General features: G+C 57.2%; 1 protein-coding gene across 1 annotated transcript in view; it reads left to right on the forward strand.

Annotated features, from left to right (window-relative positions):
• Positions 1 to 17015, forward strand: part of MYH14 (myosin heavy chain 14) — an 84022-nt gene that overhangs the window by 20113 nt on the left and 46894 nt on the right. The window contains exons 9-16 of the mRNA XM_028129390.2: positions 2184 to 2282; positions 3155 to 3295; positions 9565 to 9660; positions 10418 to 10536; positions 12197 to 12349; positions 13358 to 13531; positions 13847 to 14020; positions 15293 to 15407. Coding sequence (XP_027985191.2) covers positions 2184 to 2282; positions 3155 to 3295; positions 9565 to 9660; positions 10418 to 10536; positions 12197 to 12349; positions 13358 to 13531; positions 13847 to 14020; positions 15293 to 15407 — 1071 coding nt within the window. The remainder of the gene's footprint in view (positions 1 to 2183; positions 2283 to 3154; positions 3296 to 9564; positions 9661 to 10417; positions 10537 to 12196; positions 12350 to 13357; positions 13532 to 13846; positions 14021 to 15292; positions 15408 to 17015) is intronic.

Consider the following 17015-nt stretch of genomic DNA (forward strand, 5'->3'; position numbering starts at 1 on the left):
AGAGGCGCGGCGCCCAGGGTTTTACTGGGGGCTGGTCCCCAGGCAGCACCCCCTGCCCGGAACATGCCCACGTCCCAGCTCCCGAGGGAAAGCAGATGCCAGCAGAATTCCCGTTGTTTGGGAGAGTTTAGGCTCAGGGAGCCGCGCCCGAAGCCCCGAAGCCCAGGCTCCCGCACTCCAGCCCGGGGCAGCCGCGCGTGCAGGGGCCTCGGGCCTGCGGTGTCTGCCGGGTTCTGCACGGGGCGGTCTGTGCGCTCAGAGGGAGTTTACAACACAGGCCCCCCGCCACCTACCCCCGACCCCGAGTGCAGATGGAACCAGGCGCGGAGCTGGGCTCCAGTCCAGGCTGTTAGGACTCTGGGCACGTGATGAGACTGCCCTGTGCCTCAGTTTCCCCTCTGTAGAAGGGGAAGGATCACAGAACCTGCCCCAAAGGGTTTAGAGGACAGCGTGGGTCAGATGCTTAGCACTGCACCCACCGCATAGTAAGCAATCAATAATGAGCTCTTGTTATTAAAAGTAAATTAATAATAATAATATCATTATTATTTTAATCCTCACCTGAGGATATGTTTTTATTGATCTTGAGAGAGAGAGAGAGAGAGAGAGAGAGAGAGAGAAACATCGATCGGTTGCCACCTGGACAGGAAAAGCCCCACCCGGGAATGAAACCCACAAGCTAGGCATGTGCCCTGACCAGGAATTCAACCCCAAACCTTTTGGTTCGTGAGAAGAGGCTCCAACTAATTGAGCCACCCAGCCAGGAATGATGTTAATATTACGGATTAATAATTATTCATCATCACGTTAACAATATTAATAAGAAACCACATCCCTGCCTGGCTGGCATGGCTCAGTGGTTGAGCATCAACCTATGAACCAGGAAATCACAGTTCGATTCCCAGGCCAGATTTTGGGCTTGATCCCCAGTGCGGGGGCGTGCAGGAGGCAGCTGATCAGTGATTCTCTCTAATCATTGATGTTTCTAGCTCCTTCTCTCCCTCTCCCTTCCTCTCTGAAATCAATAAAAATATATTTAATATATATGTATCTATATGTGAAAAAAAGAAACCACATCCCGGTGCCAGGGAGGCTGAGAGGCCTGTGTCCCCTGCAGCCACCGCTCCTGCTTCCCACAGTCCCCGAGGCCCACTGTCCTCTGCATCGGCCCCTGCACATGTGGGCTCAGGGCCCTTCCTGCCGTCCACCCTGCCCACTCGCGCCTCCTTTGGCCCCGTGGTTCCCGCAGCTTCTTTTTATCTTCACACTGTCTCCTCCACCTGTGCCGGGACACGTTCTCCCGTCCACTCCCCCACGCCGCTGCGGCTGCCCCCGGGCACCGCTGTCTGTCTCCGGGCCTGTCACAGCCTGGGACTGATGCTGCCGGGGCAGTGCCACCCGGGCCAATCAGAGAGACCTCGGCGTGTCTCCAGGCTTTCAGATGCTCCTGGGGGTCCTGAGAGCTCCCACGTCTGTCTCAGCCCCTCCTCTCTGAGCCCACAAGGCGAGTGCCATCATCACCCCGTTCAACGGGGGAACTGAGGCTGGGGCTCTCTGCACCCAGGATCACATAGGTCGTGTGCTCTTCCCCCACCCCTCCCTGCCCTGTGCAACTCTCCCCACTGCGGCTCCCCATTTCCCAGGGGTTGGTGACCCCAGGGTTTAAGTCAATGGAGAGCCTGGGGCAAGGCTCTGTGTTACGACTGTCACCCAACATAGGTGCTCCGTGGCCCGTGCGCAGCGGGTACGAGGGGCAGACGAGTTGTTGGGCATTTTATTTACCCTGAGGTGAGTCGCCGATTGTTAGTATGTGAACCAGTCACGTGGCTTTCCTAGAAGGGAGGAGCCAGTAGCCCTGATATCCGTGCAGGGAAACTGAGGCTGGGAGGGTGATGATGGCAGGAGATATTCTCACTGTAACTCGTTTACCCTCCCAGCGACTCCTTGATGGGTGTTGTGATCAAGCCCCTTTCACAGATGAGGAAACTGAGGCACAGGGCTTCAGTGACATGCTCAAGGCCGCTCATCCAGTTAGTGCAGGGCCCCCGGGCGGGGCTGTGAAGGACTCCACCGCCTTACGGGATAGCAGGGGGGCCGAGGGGATTGAGGGGGCCGGGTGGGGGGGGGGGCTGGACGGGGTCCCCTCCCCCCTCTTCTGCGGCACCTTGACTCGCTCCACCCAGATCTGCTGGAGAAGTCGCGGGCCATCCGCCAGGCCAAGGACGAGTGCAGCTTCCACATCTTCTACCAGCTGCTGGGCGGCGCGGGCGAGCAGCTCAAGGGTCCGTGTTGCTGCTGGGCCCCAGGAGGAGGCGTGGGAGGAGGAAGGGGGGCCCTGTGCCTGTCCGGCTCCTGCCGGGCAGTGGATGCTGTCGCCTCCTGGATCCTGCGGCCCCTGGTTCCTGTCGCCTCATGACTTTTGCCCACAGAGGCCCGCCCCCCGCCCTGGCCCACGCTGCCCCCTGGCCCTGCTGCCTCCCGGGTCTTGGTCACACTGGCCCCGTGGCCACGTGGCTCCTGTTCACGCTCACGTCTCTCTGCTCACTCCAGCGGGTGTGACTCCAGCTGTGCCGTGGCTCCCGCGGCCCCGCGGTCCCCGTGGTCCTGGTCTGGGCGGCTTCCCGGCTCTCCTCGCTCTGCTGCTGCCTGAGGTTCTCCTGCCGCTCGCTCACTCTCCTCGCTCCTCCCGCTCCGACTCCTCCTGCCGATGTCCCCGCTGCCCGAGGCTCCCTCTCATTCTGGCTCCTGCCCCCTTCCTGGCTCCCCCTCACCCAGGCTCCCGCTCACGGTGGCTTCTGAGCCACATGCCCTCTGCTGATGCCCCTGCCGTGGCTTCCGCTAACGCACTAACTCGGGACCCCTCGGGCCCATTGCTTCTGCCGACCAGCGGCTCCTGCCTGCTCTGGGCAGCCCCAGCACAGGAGAATCCCTATGGAAGGAGGGAAGATTAACGGTCTGGGATGTGCTAAGTACGCACCCGCTCCACCCCCAGTCCAAACTGAGCCCGTGAGGAAAGGCTCCTCGCTCGTTTATCCGAGGAGACCGAGGGTCCCAGTGGGAAAGGGCCTGGCCTGGGGTGGCCTCCGAGGAAGCTGGGATGTGAGTCGACCTCCACGTTCGCCCTTGACCTCGACCTCCACTCCTTCCCCTGCAGCCGACCTCCTCCTGGAGCCTTGCTCCCACTACCGCTTCCTCACCAACGGGCCCGCGTCCTCCCCCGGCCAGGAGCGCGAGCTCTTCCAGGAGACGCTGGAGTCCCTGCGTGTCCTGGGATTCACCCACGAGGAAATCACCTGTGAGTGTGCCCTGGGCCCGTGAAGGGTCGGGGTGGGCTGTGCATGGGCAGGCGGAGGGGAGGGCTGGTCATTCATTCCTTGGATTATTTGCTCAAGCGTTTATTGAGCAAGTACTGTGTGCACACACTGGGTATGAGACTGATAAGCATTCCTGCCTCCGGGAGACTGGCTAGATGAGAACTACAATCCAGATAAATCAGGAATTCGGTGCTCTCCGAGAAGGCGATGAATGCCAGGGAGGAAAATAGAACAAGGGATGGAGAGGGGAGGAGGGGACAGCGTTAAGTAGCGGGTCAGGAGGGGCCCACGGAGATGGTGAGCAAAGGCCTGGGGGAGCTCAGGGAGTGAGCACTGGTGGTATCAGGGAAGAACGTTTCAAGCAGGGGGACAGCCTGTGCAAAGGCCCTGGGGCAGGGAAGGCATGGCATATTTGAAGGGTGAAACTTCCGTCTAGTATGTGATAGAGGGGAGCGAGGGATGGAGCTGCAGAGGCAGGCGCGGCCTCAGATTCCAGCCTGAGGAGGGGCTGGGGCTTGTCCTGAGAGCCCTGGGAATCCTTGGAGAGCTCGGAGCAGGCCAGGGGCAGCTCTGAGGAGGATGGACTGAAGGTCGGGAGGGGGCTGAGGCGAGGGTGCAGGGAAAATGGTGTTCCGAGTGTGGACTACTCAGATCACCACCTTGTGTGATACTAGTTTGCCCCTGAACTTGTCACCAAACAGTATGTCTTGACCCTAGTCCTGCGGCAGGGCTACATTCGCTCACTAGCGCCACCCTAACGCAGGACCCCACACCGAGCCCCTCAAACGGCAGGAAGGGATTGTGTCCCGTTGTGGCAGCCAGGAGACCAGGCGTGGGCGGGTCGGCTGGTCCTGGGAGAATCTGTCCCCTGCCCCTCCCCTCGCTGCTGGTGGTTTCCTGGCAACCTGCCCAGTTCCTGGGCCTGTAGGAGCGTCACCTGATCTGCCTCTGTTCACACGGCGCTCTCCCCGTGCGCACACCTGTGTGTGCCACTTCCGCCTGGTGTCAGGGCGCCCACCCCGTCGCACCGGATTAGGGGCCCACTGCGACCTCGTCTTAACTGAAGCGATGACACCTGCCATGACCCAACACCCAAATGCGGCCACATTCTGAGGGGCCCTGGGCTTAGGGTGTCAACACACCTCTTGTGGGGAGGGCGTGATTCCCCCCATAACAAGCACATGGAGCAGTGGTTCTCAACCTTCCTAACGCCGTGGCCCTTTAATACAGTTCCTCATGTTGTGGTGACCCCCAACCATAAAACTATTTTCGTTGCTTCTTCATAACTGTAATTTTGCTACTGTTATGAATGGTAATGCAAATATCTGTGTTTTCTGATGGTCTTAGGTGACCCCTGACAGCGGTTCTCAACCTGTGGGTCGAGACCCCTTTCACAGGGGTCGCCTAAGACCATCGGAAGCCCTAGCCGGTTTGGCTCAGTGGATAGAGCGTTGGCCTGCAGACTGAAGGGTCGCAGGTTCGATTCTGGCCAAGGGCACATGCCCGGGTTGTAGGCTCGATCCCAAGTAGGGGGCGTGCAGGAGGCAGCCGATCGATAATTCTCTCTCATCATTGATGTTTCTCTCTCTCTCTTCCTCTCCCTTCCTCTCTGAAATCAATAAAGAAATATATTTAAAAAAAAAAGACCATCAGAAAACACAGATATTTACATTACGATTCATAACAGTAGCCAAATTACAGTTATGAAGTAGCAACGAAGATAGTTTTATGGCTGGGGGTTAGCACAACATGAGGAGCTGTATTAAAGGGTCGCGGCATTAGGAAGGTTGAGAACCACTGACATAGAGGTTGACCTCCGCCATGTTTCGGCGGCAGCCTGAGGTTGTGTGGTTTGGGTGGCCTGTGGTTTTTTCACTGAGGCCGAGGCCGGGAGAAAGGCCCTGATTTCCAGGGCAGGGCAGGGCCGGCTCCTTCTCCTCTGGTCCCTGGCGCTGCGGGAGGCCCCGGGAGCCGCTGTGGGTGGGAGGGCTGCAGACCGAGAGCCAGCTTGGCCACCTCCCCGGCTGCAAACAGGCCGCCTCCCGGGGCGCATGGACACAGGTCCCCGGCCTCCCCTGCCGCGTTTCCCAACCACGGTTGCACAACTCCCGCCTGCCCGTCTCCGCTCTCCTCCCTGGGCAGCTGGCAAACAGATTCAGATGGTGGGGGCCTGGGCCTCCTGCCTGGCCCCTCAGGTTCCGCCTGACCTCCTGACACATGTCACCTCAAATAGCCCTCCCGGCACAACGAATGGCACGCAGTGACAGGTGAATGAGGCCATAGGTCGTCCCGGGAAAACCAAGTCTCCTAACCCCCTCCCCTACCCCTGCCCCCACCTGAATTTCACACCATTAACCCTTTGCACTCGCTTGCTTTTTTCTCGATTCCTTTATTCTAATGCTAACCTTGTCGAGTCACACTCGACATCCGAGTGCAAAAGGTTAAGCTTCCCGCTTCTCCTTCTAGAAATAGTTTAGGTAACTTAGAAGAGATGCACATATTTTTTCCACCACGACAGGCATTCTCTAGCCCGAGGGCTGGAGCTCAGCTGACCTGGTGATTCAAATGTTAAGATGTTTCTCTGCTGATTTAAAATGTCCCGCACAGCGTGGCTTCAGCTGGGCCCGCCCCCTGACCTTCCTCCCAAGACACCTGAGATGCCCGACCAGCAGGTGAAAACCATCTGGCACGTCAGCCCCACGTGGGGTCCCAGGCGGCGCAGGGGTTAGTCAGCTCATCACCCAGTGCTTGGGGGCTTTGCTCCCCACTTTTCCCACCAAACCATACGTTTTGGCCATCATTGTGTTTTCGTCCGTGTGGGCGAACTTCAGTCCTTTTTTGTGGCTGCGTAAGTTTTCATTGTTTATAAATATACTAGAGGCCCAGTGCACAAAATTCGTGCATGGTTAGGGTCCCTAGGCCTGGCCGGCGATCAGGGCCGTTCTGTGGGGTGACTGGCGGGGCAATCGAGGGCCCCTGCTGGCACCTGCCTTGGCTGGCCTGGGGCATGCGGGCTGGGGGCAGCTCCTGCGTCAAGCGTCTGCCCCCTGGTGGTGAGTGTATGCCATAGAGATTTTATTATATAGGATATTTTTTAATCCTCACCTGAGGATATGTGTTTACTGATTTTTAGAGAGAGAGGAAAGGAGAGAGAGAGAGAGAGAAACATTGATGTGCGAGAGAAACATTAATTAGTTGCCTCCCATACCCGCCCTGACTGGGGATTGAACCGGCAACCTTTTGGTGTATGGGATGATGCTCCAACCAACCGAGCCACTGGGCCAGGGCAGTTTTCATTGTTTAGATCAGTGGTCGGCAAACTGCGGCTCGCGAGCCACATGAGGCTCTTTGGCCCCTTGAGTTTTTAGCAAAGGCCAGCTTAGGAGTACCCTAATTAAGTTAATAACAATGGACCTACCTATATAGTTTAAGTTTAAAAAATTTGGCTCTCAAAAGAAATTTCAATCGTTGTACTGTTGATACTTGGCTCTGTTGACTAATGAGTTTGCTGACCGCTGGTTTAGATGAACTATGAGGCTTTTTTTCCAAACCCTGTTCCTTGGAGGCAGACCCTTGGGGTGATTACATTCCACTGCTATTGAATGACCGGAAAAATGCCCTGAATACCCATGTCCCTTGGTCTTCCTGCTCATGTGTGAACAGGTCTGAGGCTCAGTTCTTAGAGGAGATATGGGGGATCCAGGGAGAGGTGCAGGTTTTGTCTTTATCCTATTTATACAATAACCAGCTTTCGTGAGATGTGATTGACCTACCCAGCCGTTCACCTAGTTCAAGGGCACAAATCCGTGGCCTTCAGTGCATTCGCAGAGGTGTGCGTCCATCACCACCGGTGACATTAGACGTTTCCGTGGCCCAAAGAGGCCCTTTGCCGTCACCCGCCCGTTCTCTCCAGCAGCCCTGGCAGCCACTTGCCGGCTTCCTGTCTGCGGATTTGCCCATCCCGGGCCGGTCCTGTCAGTGGAATCATAGCGGCCCCTTGTGGCTGGGTTGTCACTCAGCATGAGTTTCCCCGTGCACCCGTGAGGTAGCCTGTGTCAGAGCGTCACTCCTTTTTATTGCTGAATATTTTTTATTATCTCTTTATTATGGGAAGTTTCAAACACGTGTGCAAGTAGAGCAGAGGGTAATGACCCCTGGGCACCTGGCATCAGAACCAGCAGGTACCCACTCGTGGGTTTTTGAGTTTCACCTCTGACCGCCCCCTCTTGTTAATTTTAATTGTAGAGAATCAATCATCACTGGCCAGTAGGTGGCGCTGGTTTCCCATTCCCTGTGCCCTCCCGCTGGCACAACCTTTGTGAGCTTTTTGCTAGATTTTGTGTTTCACCTACTGAGTACAAGGAGTGGAGCCAGCGGGTCACCCTTTCATAGACTGTCCTTTTGACAAAAGGAGACAGAGGTCCGGGGAGGTGGGGCAGTGTGGCTGCAAGGCCAGCCCCGGATCCTTCCCAGAGAGGCCGGTGGGCACCTCTGGGTCGCCCTCGGGATGCCCAGGGCATCCTGCTGTGGGCGTGCTACATGGGCGACTCAAATGCCGGGCACAGCTTTGCTGTTGGAAGCCAGAGGGTTGTGAAATGCTGGCCAAATCTACATACAATTCTGAACAAAAGCAACAACAGTCTTTCCTCCGGTTAGACAGTGGCCCGCCCCCCTCCTGGGAAATTGACTGTGTATTCAAACCAAATGCTTACGTATTTGTAGTAAAACAGGAGGGATTCTTGTCAGATCGCTGCAAACCATTACTTCACAGGTGTGATGTCCAGTGGGACATTTAGGAGTTACACGGGATGTGGGCAATTCTTCTTTTTTTTAATATGTTTTTATTGATTTCAGAGAGGAAGGGAGAAGGAGAGAGAGAGAGAGAGAGAGAGAGAGAGAGAGAGAGAGAGAGAAACATCAATGATGAGAGAGAATCACTGATTGGCTGCCTCCTGCACGCCCCCTACTGGGGATGGAGCCCACAACCCGGACGTGTGCCCTGACCAGGAATCGAACTGTGACCTCCTGGTTCATAGGTGGACGCTCAACCACTGAGCCATGCTGGCTGGGCACTAAGGTGTCTTTAAACAGAAACACACATAAAACAAGGTGATGTATTGCCTGGTTGATCAACATGTGACCGGAGGCTCCTGGGACCCGAACCCTGTACTTCCCCCTTTTTCCGTGTTCTCGGTGACTCCATAGAACATTACTGCAAATAACGAGAATCAGCTGTACTTGCTATTTCCTGCCTTTTTCACATAGAGTGTGTCCCCTACACCTTCCTCACCTCGCAGCTTTCACTCGATATTTTAAAAATCTTTCCGTATTGCTCATTCATTTCTCTAAGTCCTTTAAAATCTTGTAGCATCGCTTTATGAAACAGACAACTGAGCAGACACCGGATGGTGATACAGCGGACCTTGAACACAAAATGCACAATGCATCTATCCATTTGTGTGCTTTAAGGCCTGCCTGGTGTCATAGGTGGATTTTAAGCTCGAGGTGGGCCCTAACCGGGTTGGCTCAGTGGATAGAGCGTGGGCCTTCGGACTAAGGGGTCCCAGGTTCGATTCAGGTCAAGGGCATGTACCTTTGTTGTGGGCACATCCCCAGTAGGGGGTGTGTAGGAGGCAGCTGAAGGTGGTGGTGTGATCTGACGTAGGGTTTTTTATTATTTATTTATTTATTTATTTATTTTAGACTCTCTTTTTTTAAAAAATATATTTTATTGATTTTTTTACAGAGAGGAAGGGAGAGAGATAGAGAGTTAGAAACATCGATGAGAGAGAAATATCCATCAGCTGCCTCCTGCACACTCCCCACTGGGGATGTGCCCACAACCAAGGTACATGCCCTTGACTGGAATCAAACCTGGGACCCCTCAGTCCGCAGGCCGACATTCTATCCACTGAGCCAAACCGGTCAGGGCGGGTTTTTTATTTTTTAAAAAAATATGTTTTTATTGATTTTTAGAGGAAGAGGAAGGGAGAGGGATAGAGAGATAGAAACATCGATGATCGATCGGCTGCCTCTTGCAGGCCTTCTACTGGGGATCCAGCCCTCAACCCCGGCCTGTGCCCTAAATGGGAATCGAACCGGTGACCTCTTGGTTCCTGGGTGGACACTCTACCTCTGAGCCACGAGCCACCTGGCCGGGCTGACAGGGTTTTGAAGCTCCGTGTCTAGGGGGCAGCTAAGACCACCACAGAGTCTGGAGCCGCGGTGACCTCTCTCTCTGCCGCCCCAGCCATGCTGCGGATGGTCTCGGCCGTGCTCCAGTTTGGCAACATCGTCCTGAAGCGAGAACGAAACACCGACCAGGCCTCCATGCCTGACAACACAGGTGACGCCCCCTGCCTGCTGCCCACCCACGTGACCGCGTTCCCCGTCCCACCCACAGAGCACCCCACCCCTGCCCAGCCGGGGCTCTCAGGTCCCACCCTTGGCTGAGTCTTTTCCGAAACAGCCTCTCCCACCGTCTTCCTGGTTATAAAAGGTGTGATCCCTGCTCAAAGTTTGACCAGCACCAGCGTGCCAACGGGGGCTGGGGGAGGGGAGAGGGCATGGGGGTGGCCGGGGAGGAGCAGGGTCCCCGGGCATCCCAGCCCACCCTGCCTTTAGCATGGGGCATATTTCCTCCTGGCATCTGGGCTTGCATATATATATTTTTTGCCTTTCAAAAGCAGAATTATAGTTGATATTCTATTTTCTATCCAACTGGAAATAGCTCTGCTTTATTATTATTATTTTAATATATTTTTATTGATTTCAGAGAGGAAGGGAGAGGGAGAGAGAGATAGAAACGTCAATGATGAGAGAGAATCATCGATCAGCTGCCTCCTGCACGCCCCCTAGTGGGGATCGAGCCCAGAACGGGGCATGTGCCCTTGACCGGAATGGAACCCGGAACCTTTCTGTCCACAGGCCGGCGCTCTACCCACTGAGCAAAGCCGGCTAGGGCAAGGGGGTGCTCCCTTTGGACCTGTGATGCCTGTAGTGGGAAAGGCGGGGCTTCCGTTCCCCACAGCGGGGGGGGGGGGGGGCCGGGGGGGCGGTGCCCCTTCCCGGTGCTGAGGGTCCGGGTGCCTGTCTGTCCTCAGCTGCCCAGAAGCTCTGCCGCCTGCTGGGACTGGGGGTGACGGACTTCTCCCGCGCCCTGCTCACCCCCCGCATCAAAGTTGGCCGGGACTACGTGCAGAAAGCGCAGACCAAGGAGCAGGTGGGCGGTGCTGGTGGGAGGCGGTGCTGGTGGGGGGCGGGATGGGGAGAACCCCAGCCAAGGTCCCGGGTCTCAGTGGCTTATGCCGTTTTTCCTCACTCAACCAACTTTTGCCGCATTTTTCGCCCAGTTACGGGGTGTTTGCCCAGTTACAGCCCTGGTCTGGGTGCTGGGGATAAAAGCAGTGGTAGGGTGAAAGATAACCAGGAGCTTCGAGGCAGGGATGCCTTCCATGAAGGAGAGGGCCAGGGCGGTCAGGAAGGTCCTCTCGGGGGAGGTGATGTTCAAGTTGAGACCTGGACGGTTCAAGGCAGAGGGAACAGCCCGTGCAAAGGCCCTGGGGTGGGAGCAAGCTTGGCGAGTTGGGAACATTAAGGTCAGTGAGGCTAGAGAGTGGGGAAGAGGGTGGTTGAAGCTGCAGGCAGAGAGGTTGGGAGGGGACAGATCATACAGGGTCTTAGAGGCCACAGTAAGGAGGCGACTTTTATTAAAAGTGCAGCAGGAGGCCAGCGAGGGTTTAAGCCAGGGAGCAAGTTGACTCAGTTTGTTTTTTGTAAAAATCTCCTTTCCTCCTCCTCCTCCTCCTCCTCCTTTTTTTTGGTTAATCTTCACTCAAGGATATGTTTCCATTGATTTTTAGAGAAAGTGGGAGAGAGAGGGAAAGACAGAGAGAAACATCGATGTGAGAGAAATACATCGATTGGTTGCTTCCTGCACGAGCCCTGAGCAGAGCCCAGGCAGGGGAGGAGCCTGCAACCCAGGTGCGTGCCCTTGACTAGAATCGAACCCCAGACCCTTTGGTCCAAAGGCCGATGCTCTATTCACTGAGCCAACCCGGCTAGGGCTCCTTATCTTCTTATAAAAAATGTTTTTATTGGTTTCAGAGAGGAAGGGAGAGGAGAGAGAGACAGAAACATCAATGATGAGAGAGAATCATTGATCGGCTGCCTCCTGCACACCCCCTACTGGGGATGGAGCCTGCAACCCGTGCATGTGCCTGACGGGGAATCGAACCGTGACCTCCTGGTTCACGGGTCGACATTCAACCACTGAGCCACGCCGGCCCGGCAAGCTCTCCTTATCTTCCATGTGGAGAATTGAGTGCAGGGGCCACGGCGGAAGCAGCCAGTCACGACGAGGCTGCTGCCACAATCCGAGCCAATGACAATGAGGCTGAGACGGGCTCGCAGTGGCCGGAGAGGAAGGAAGTCACATGAGCTAGAGGTTTGCGGGTCCAGCTCTTGGGCAGAGGCCTCTGCCTGCCCCAGGCTGGGCACCCGAGGTGCTAGGATGAAGACACAGAAGGGGAGATGGGGACCAGAGACTGGAGCTCACACTGACCGGGAGGAAATTGAGGCACAGAGAGGTTTATTCACATGCCCGAGGTAACACAGCCTCTAATGGCAGAGCCAGGATTCACACCCAGGTTGGCAGGCTCCAGAGTCCACCCTCTTGCCTGTTATGCTGTCTAGTTGGTTCAAGGAGTAGGGGGAGGACTAACGGACCAGTGAGCCCCGAGCGTTCACACAGCAGGGCTCGAGTGATGGTCGGCTGTTGTTCCTGACCTCGTGCTTGAACCACGGGGGTGGGGGCCCCGAGGCCCGGCTGGGGCCACGGTGTGCAGGCCGGGCCCTCACTGTGCCTCCTGTCCCGCCTGCAGGCTGACTTCGCGCTGGAAGCCCTGGCCAAGGCCACCTACGAGCGCCTCTTCCGCTGGCTGGTCCTGCGCCTCAACCGGGCCCTGGACCGCAGCCCCCGGCAGGGTGCCTCCTTCCTGGGCATCCTGGACATCGCCGGCTTCGAGATCTTCCAGGTCCGCGCTCTGTGCCACTGAGGCCTGAGGGCCCATCACGCTGCCCCCTCCCCCTTCCTCTGGGTCCCCGTCCCCTCCCTCTGGGTCCCTGTCCCCTCCCTCTGGGTCCCCGTCCCCCTCCCTCTGGGCCCCCGTCCCCCTCCCTCTGGGTCCCCATCCCCTCCCTCTGGGTCCCCATCCCCTCCCTCTGGGTCCCCGTCCCCTCCCTCTGGGTCCCCGTCCTCCTCCCTCTGGGTCCCCATCCACCTCCCTCTGGGTCCCCATCCCTCTCCCTCTGGGTCCTTATCTCCTCCCTCTGGGTCCCTGTCCCCTCCCTCTGGGTCCCCGTCCCCCTCCCTCTGGGTCCCCGTCCCCCTCCCTCTGGGTCCCCGTCCCCCTCCCTTTGGGTCCCTGTCCCCTCTCTCTGGGTCCCCGTCCCCCTCCCTCTGGGTCCCTGTCCCCCTCCCTCTGGGTCCCTGTCCCCCTCCCTCTGGGTCCCCGTCCCCCTCCCTCTGGGTCCTTATCTCCTCCCTCTGGGTCCCTGTCCCCTCCCTCTGGGTCCCCGTCCCCCTCCCTCTGGGTCCCCATCCACCTCCCTCTGGGTCCCCATCCCCCTCCCTCTGGGTCCTTATCTCCTCCCTCTGGGTCCCTGTCCCCTCCCTCTGGGTCCCCGTCCCCCTCCCTCTGGGTCCCTGTCCCCTCTCTCTGGGTCCCCGTCCCCCTCCCTCTGGGTCCCTGTCCCCCTCCCTCTGGGTCCCCATCCACCTCCCTCTGGGTCCCCATCCCCCTCCCTCTGGGTCCTTATCTCCTCCCTCTGGGTCCCCATCCCCCTCCCTCTGGGTCCTTATCTCCTCCCTCTGGGTCCCTGTCCCCTCCCTCTGGGTCCCCGTCCCCCTCCCTCTGGGTCCCCATCCACCTCCCTCTGGGTCCCCATCCCCCTCCCTCTGGGCCCCCGCTCCCCTCCCTCTGAGTCCCCGTCCCCTCCCTCTGGGCCCCCCGCCCCTCCTCACGCTCCCCCTCACCCCGCAGCTGAACTCCTTCGAGCAGCTGTGCATCAACTACACGAACGAGAAGCTGCAGCAGCTGTTCAACCACACCATGTTCGTGCTGGAGCAGGAGGAGTACCAGCGCGAGGGCATCCCCTGGACCTTCCTGGACTTCGGCCTCGACCTGCAGCCCTGCATCGACCTCATCGAGCGGCCGGTGAGCCCGCCCACAGATCTGCCTGCCGCCCCGGCGTCTCCCCGCCGTCCTGTGGCCGAGGTCCAGGCCCGCCCCCGCCGGCCTCGGGCCTCCCCGTCAGTTAAAGGGAGAAAACAACCCAGGTCTGTGTGACCCTGGGACGTGCTGCCGCCGCGCCCGGCTCCAACCCCGGGCTCGTCCGTGGCTGTCACTGTCACTGTTGTCCTCCTGTTCCGTCCGACACCCACGTGTCCGTGATGAAAACTAAAAACCAGCCGCCGCCTACGTGCCTGTATCTGGGACCTGACTTCCTCTCCCCTTCCTGTCAATGGTCAGGCCAACCCGCCTGGACTGCTGGCCCTGCTGGACGAGGAGTGCTGGTTCCCCAAGGCCACGGACAAGTCCTTCGTAGAGAAGGTGGCCCAGGAGCAGGGCGGCCACCCCAAGTTCCAGCGGCCGCGGCACCTGCGGGACCAGGCCGACTTCAGCGTCTTGCACTACGCGGGCAAGGTAGGGGGTCGGGCCAGCCTCGGGACACGTGGGTGGGAGTAGAGACCACTGGGCTACAGATGGGGGGAGGGTGCAGACGGAAAGCAGGGGCCACCGGAGGTCCACTGGGACAGACACAGCCAGGGCAGGGGCTAGGAAAGCCCCAGGAGGAGTGAGGACTCTGATGAAGTCAACCATGGCTTCCTCGAGGAGGGGGTTTTTACAGTAGGTTTTGAGGGATGGGTAGGAGTTCGACAAGAGGAGAATCATGTGCATTTTATCTACTCATTCAGCAAACATGTATCTTTGTGCACTCAGCCCTGTGCTGAGCAAAGTTGGGGACCCAAGTCAGACATGGTTTCTGTCCTCACTGAGTTCCTTATCTGGAAGGAAGACAAAGACGAACTATTGGAATGGAAGGTGATTGGTGCTTTGGTCGGGGCAGCGAAGGGCAGTGTCAAAGTCAAAGCCCAGAGGGGGCACCTCACAGAGAAGAGCAATGCTGGATCTGAAATCTAATTTAAGGGCCAGCGAACATTTTCTGTAAATAGTTTCAGCTTCGTGGGCCAGACACTCTGTCACAACCACTCGATTCTGCCACTGTAGTGTGAAGGAAGCCACGGGTAATTCATAAATGAATACATAAATGAAGGCTGTATTCCAATAAAACGTCATTTACAGAAAGAGGGGGCAGGCCCGATTCGGCCTGTGGGCTGTATGGTCTAAATGATGTGATGGGTGGAGGGTGGGAAGGGCTCTGCAGGCAGAGGGAACAGCATGCGCGGTGGCTGGGAGGCAGGACCCCGTGTGTCCTGTGTTTGGCACTAAGTTTCCCAATCATTTTCTAAGACCTCCTGTGTGTCCAGCCCTGTGCTGGGCTGGGATAGGCCCGGGCCCTGGCCTCAGGGAGCCCCTGTCTGGGGGAGGGGGGGACATATGCAGGGTGTTGTGGTCAAGACCGTGACTCTGTGGGAGCCTCAAAGCAAAACCCTGAATTCTCCCAAGCAGCCATCCGTGGGAAATGCCACGGCGAGGGAATCCCAGGCGGGGGGCGGCAGGGGTAAAATCTTGAGGCGGAAGTGAGGGTGCACGTTTGAGGAACAGCGTGGAAGCCCGTGTGTCTGGAGTGGAATGAATAAGGTGCAGTTCAAGATATGGACACAAGGTGGCACCAATGCTCTCCGGTGGCGAGCCCTAGATCCGGAGCCTCAGAACTTCTGGGGGGCTCCTGGAAAACTCAGGAGAGCCCCCGAACCTGCACGTTCACTCCCTCCCGTGCCCGACCCCACTCAGGTCGACTACAAGGCCAATGAGTGGCTGATGAAAAACATGGACCCTCTGAATGACAACGTGGCAGCCCTGCTGCACCAGAGCACAGACCGGCTGACGGCGGAGATCTGGAAAGATGGTGAGGACCCGCTTCCCCGGCCCTGGAGTTCTGGGCGTCCCTTCTCCCAACCCACAGTGTGAGCACCTTGTTTCCGGGGCTGAGTTGTCTGCTCAGGTGCAGAACCTACACAGGCAGGCCAGACGGTCTCACAGCAGTGTTCTCAATGAGTGGTTGGTTGATGTCTCAAGCCAGCATCCTTTCTATGCTAATAAAAGGGTAATATGCTAATTAGACTGGGAGACCTTCTGGACATACTTCTGGACAAAGCCATGGTGGCAGGGCCGAGTCAGAGGCAGTTAGGGGTGATCAGGCCGGCAGGGGAGGGCAGCTGGGGGTGATCAGGCCGGCAGGCAGAGTGGTTAGGGGCGATCAGGCAGGCAGGCAGGCAGGTGAGCGGTTAGGAGCCAGTGGTCCCAGATTGCGAGAGGGATGTCCGACTGCCTGTTTAGGCCTGATTCTGGGATCGGGCCTAAACTGGCAGTCAGACATCCCTCAAGGAGTCCCAGATTGGAGAGGGTGCAGGCTGGGCTGAGGGACACCCCTTCCTGTGCACAAATTTCGGGGCCACTACTCCTATATAATAAAAGGGTAAAATGCAAATCGATGGAGCGGCAAAACACAGTTTACTATGACATGTACTGACCACCAGGGGGCAGTCACTCAACACTGGAGCTGCCCCCTGGTGGTCAGTGCACTCCCACAGGGGGCACGCTGCTCAGCCAGAAGCCGGGCTCAGGCTGGCGAGGGCAGTGGTGGTGGCAGGAGCCTCTCCCGCCTCCGCTGCAGTGGGCAGTAAGGAGCGGAGTGAGGGGAGCCCAGGACTGCGAGAGGGATGTCTGATTGCTGGTTTAGGCCTGATCCCTGGGGGGAGCGGGTCTAAGCTGGCAGGCGGACATCCCCCAAGGGCTCCCAGACTGTGAGAGGGTGCAGGCCGGGCTGAGGGACCCTCCCCCTCCAGTGCATGATATTTGTGCACCGGGCCTCTAGTTCAATGATAAAACACTGCTCCTTAAACAAGGCAAGGATGCCCACGGTCAACACTGCTGTGAAACACTTTTTTGGCAATACTAGCCTATGCAATCAGATGAGAAAAAGAAATAAGTGTGTGAGCATTGTAAAGAAAGAGATAACATTATTTGTAGATGGCATATGATCAACACCCCCCAAAAAAACACACACACACACACACACACACACACACACACACACAAGATTTGACTGGAAAAGAATTAATAACAAGAGAACTCAGAAGGGAGTACTTTACAGGATCAACTTTTAGACTTTTTAAGATTTATTTTTATATGTTTTTATTGATTTTAGAGAGGAAGGGAGATGGAGAGAGAGATAGAAAACATCAGTGATGAGAGGGAATCATTGATCAGCTGCCTCCTGCACACCCCTCACTGGGAATCAAGCCTGAAACCCGGGCATGTGCCTTGACCGGGAATCGAACCGTGACGTCCTGGTTCGTAGGTCGATGCTCAACCACTGAGCCACGCGGGCTGGGCTCGACCTTTATTGACTCGATTTCTCACAAAGTTCCCTTCGGGGCCCCTGGGGAGAAGGAAGGAAGCAACAGACTGAGATACAGTGTAGGAGCTTTCTTTCTTTTTTTTTTCTTTTTAA

Source organism: Eptesicus fuscus, chromosome 21 (assembly GCF_027574615.1).
Source record: "Eptesicus fuscus isolate TK198812 chromosome 21, DD_ASM_mEF_20220401, whole genome shotgun sequence".
Lineage (NCBI taxonomy): Eukaryota > Metazoa > Chordata > Mammalia > Chiroptera > Vespertilionidae > Eptesicus > Eptesicus fuscus.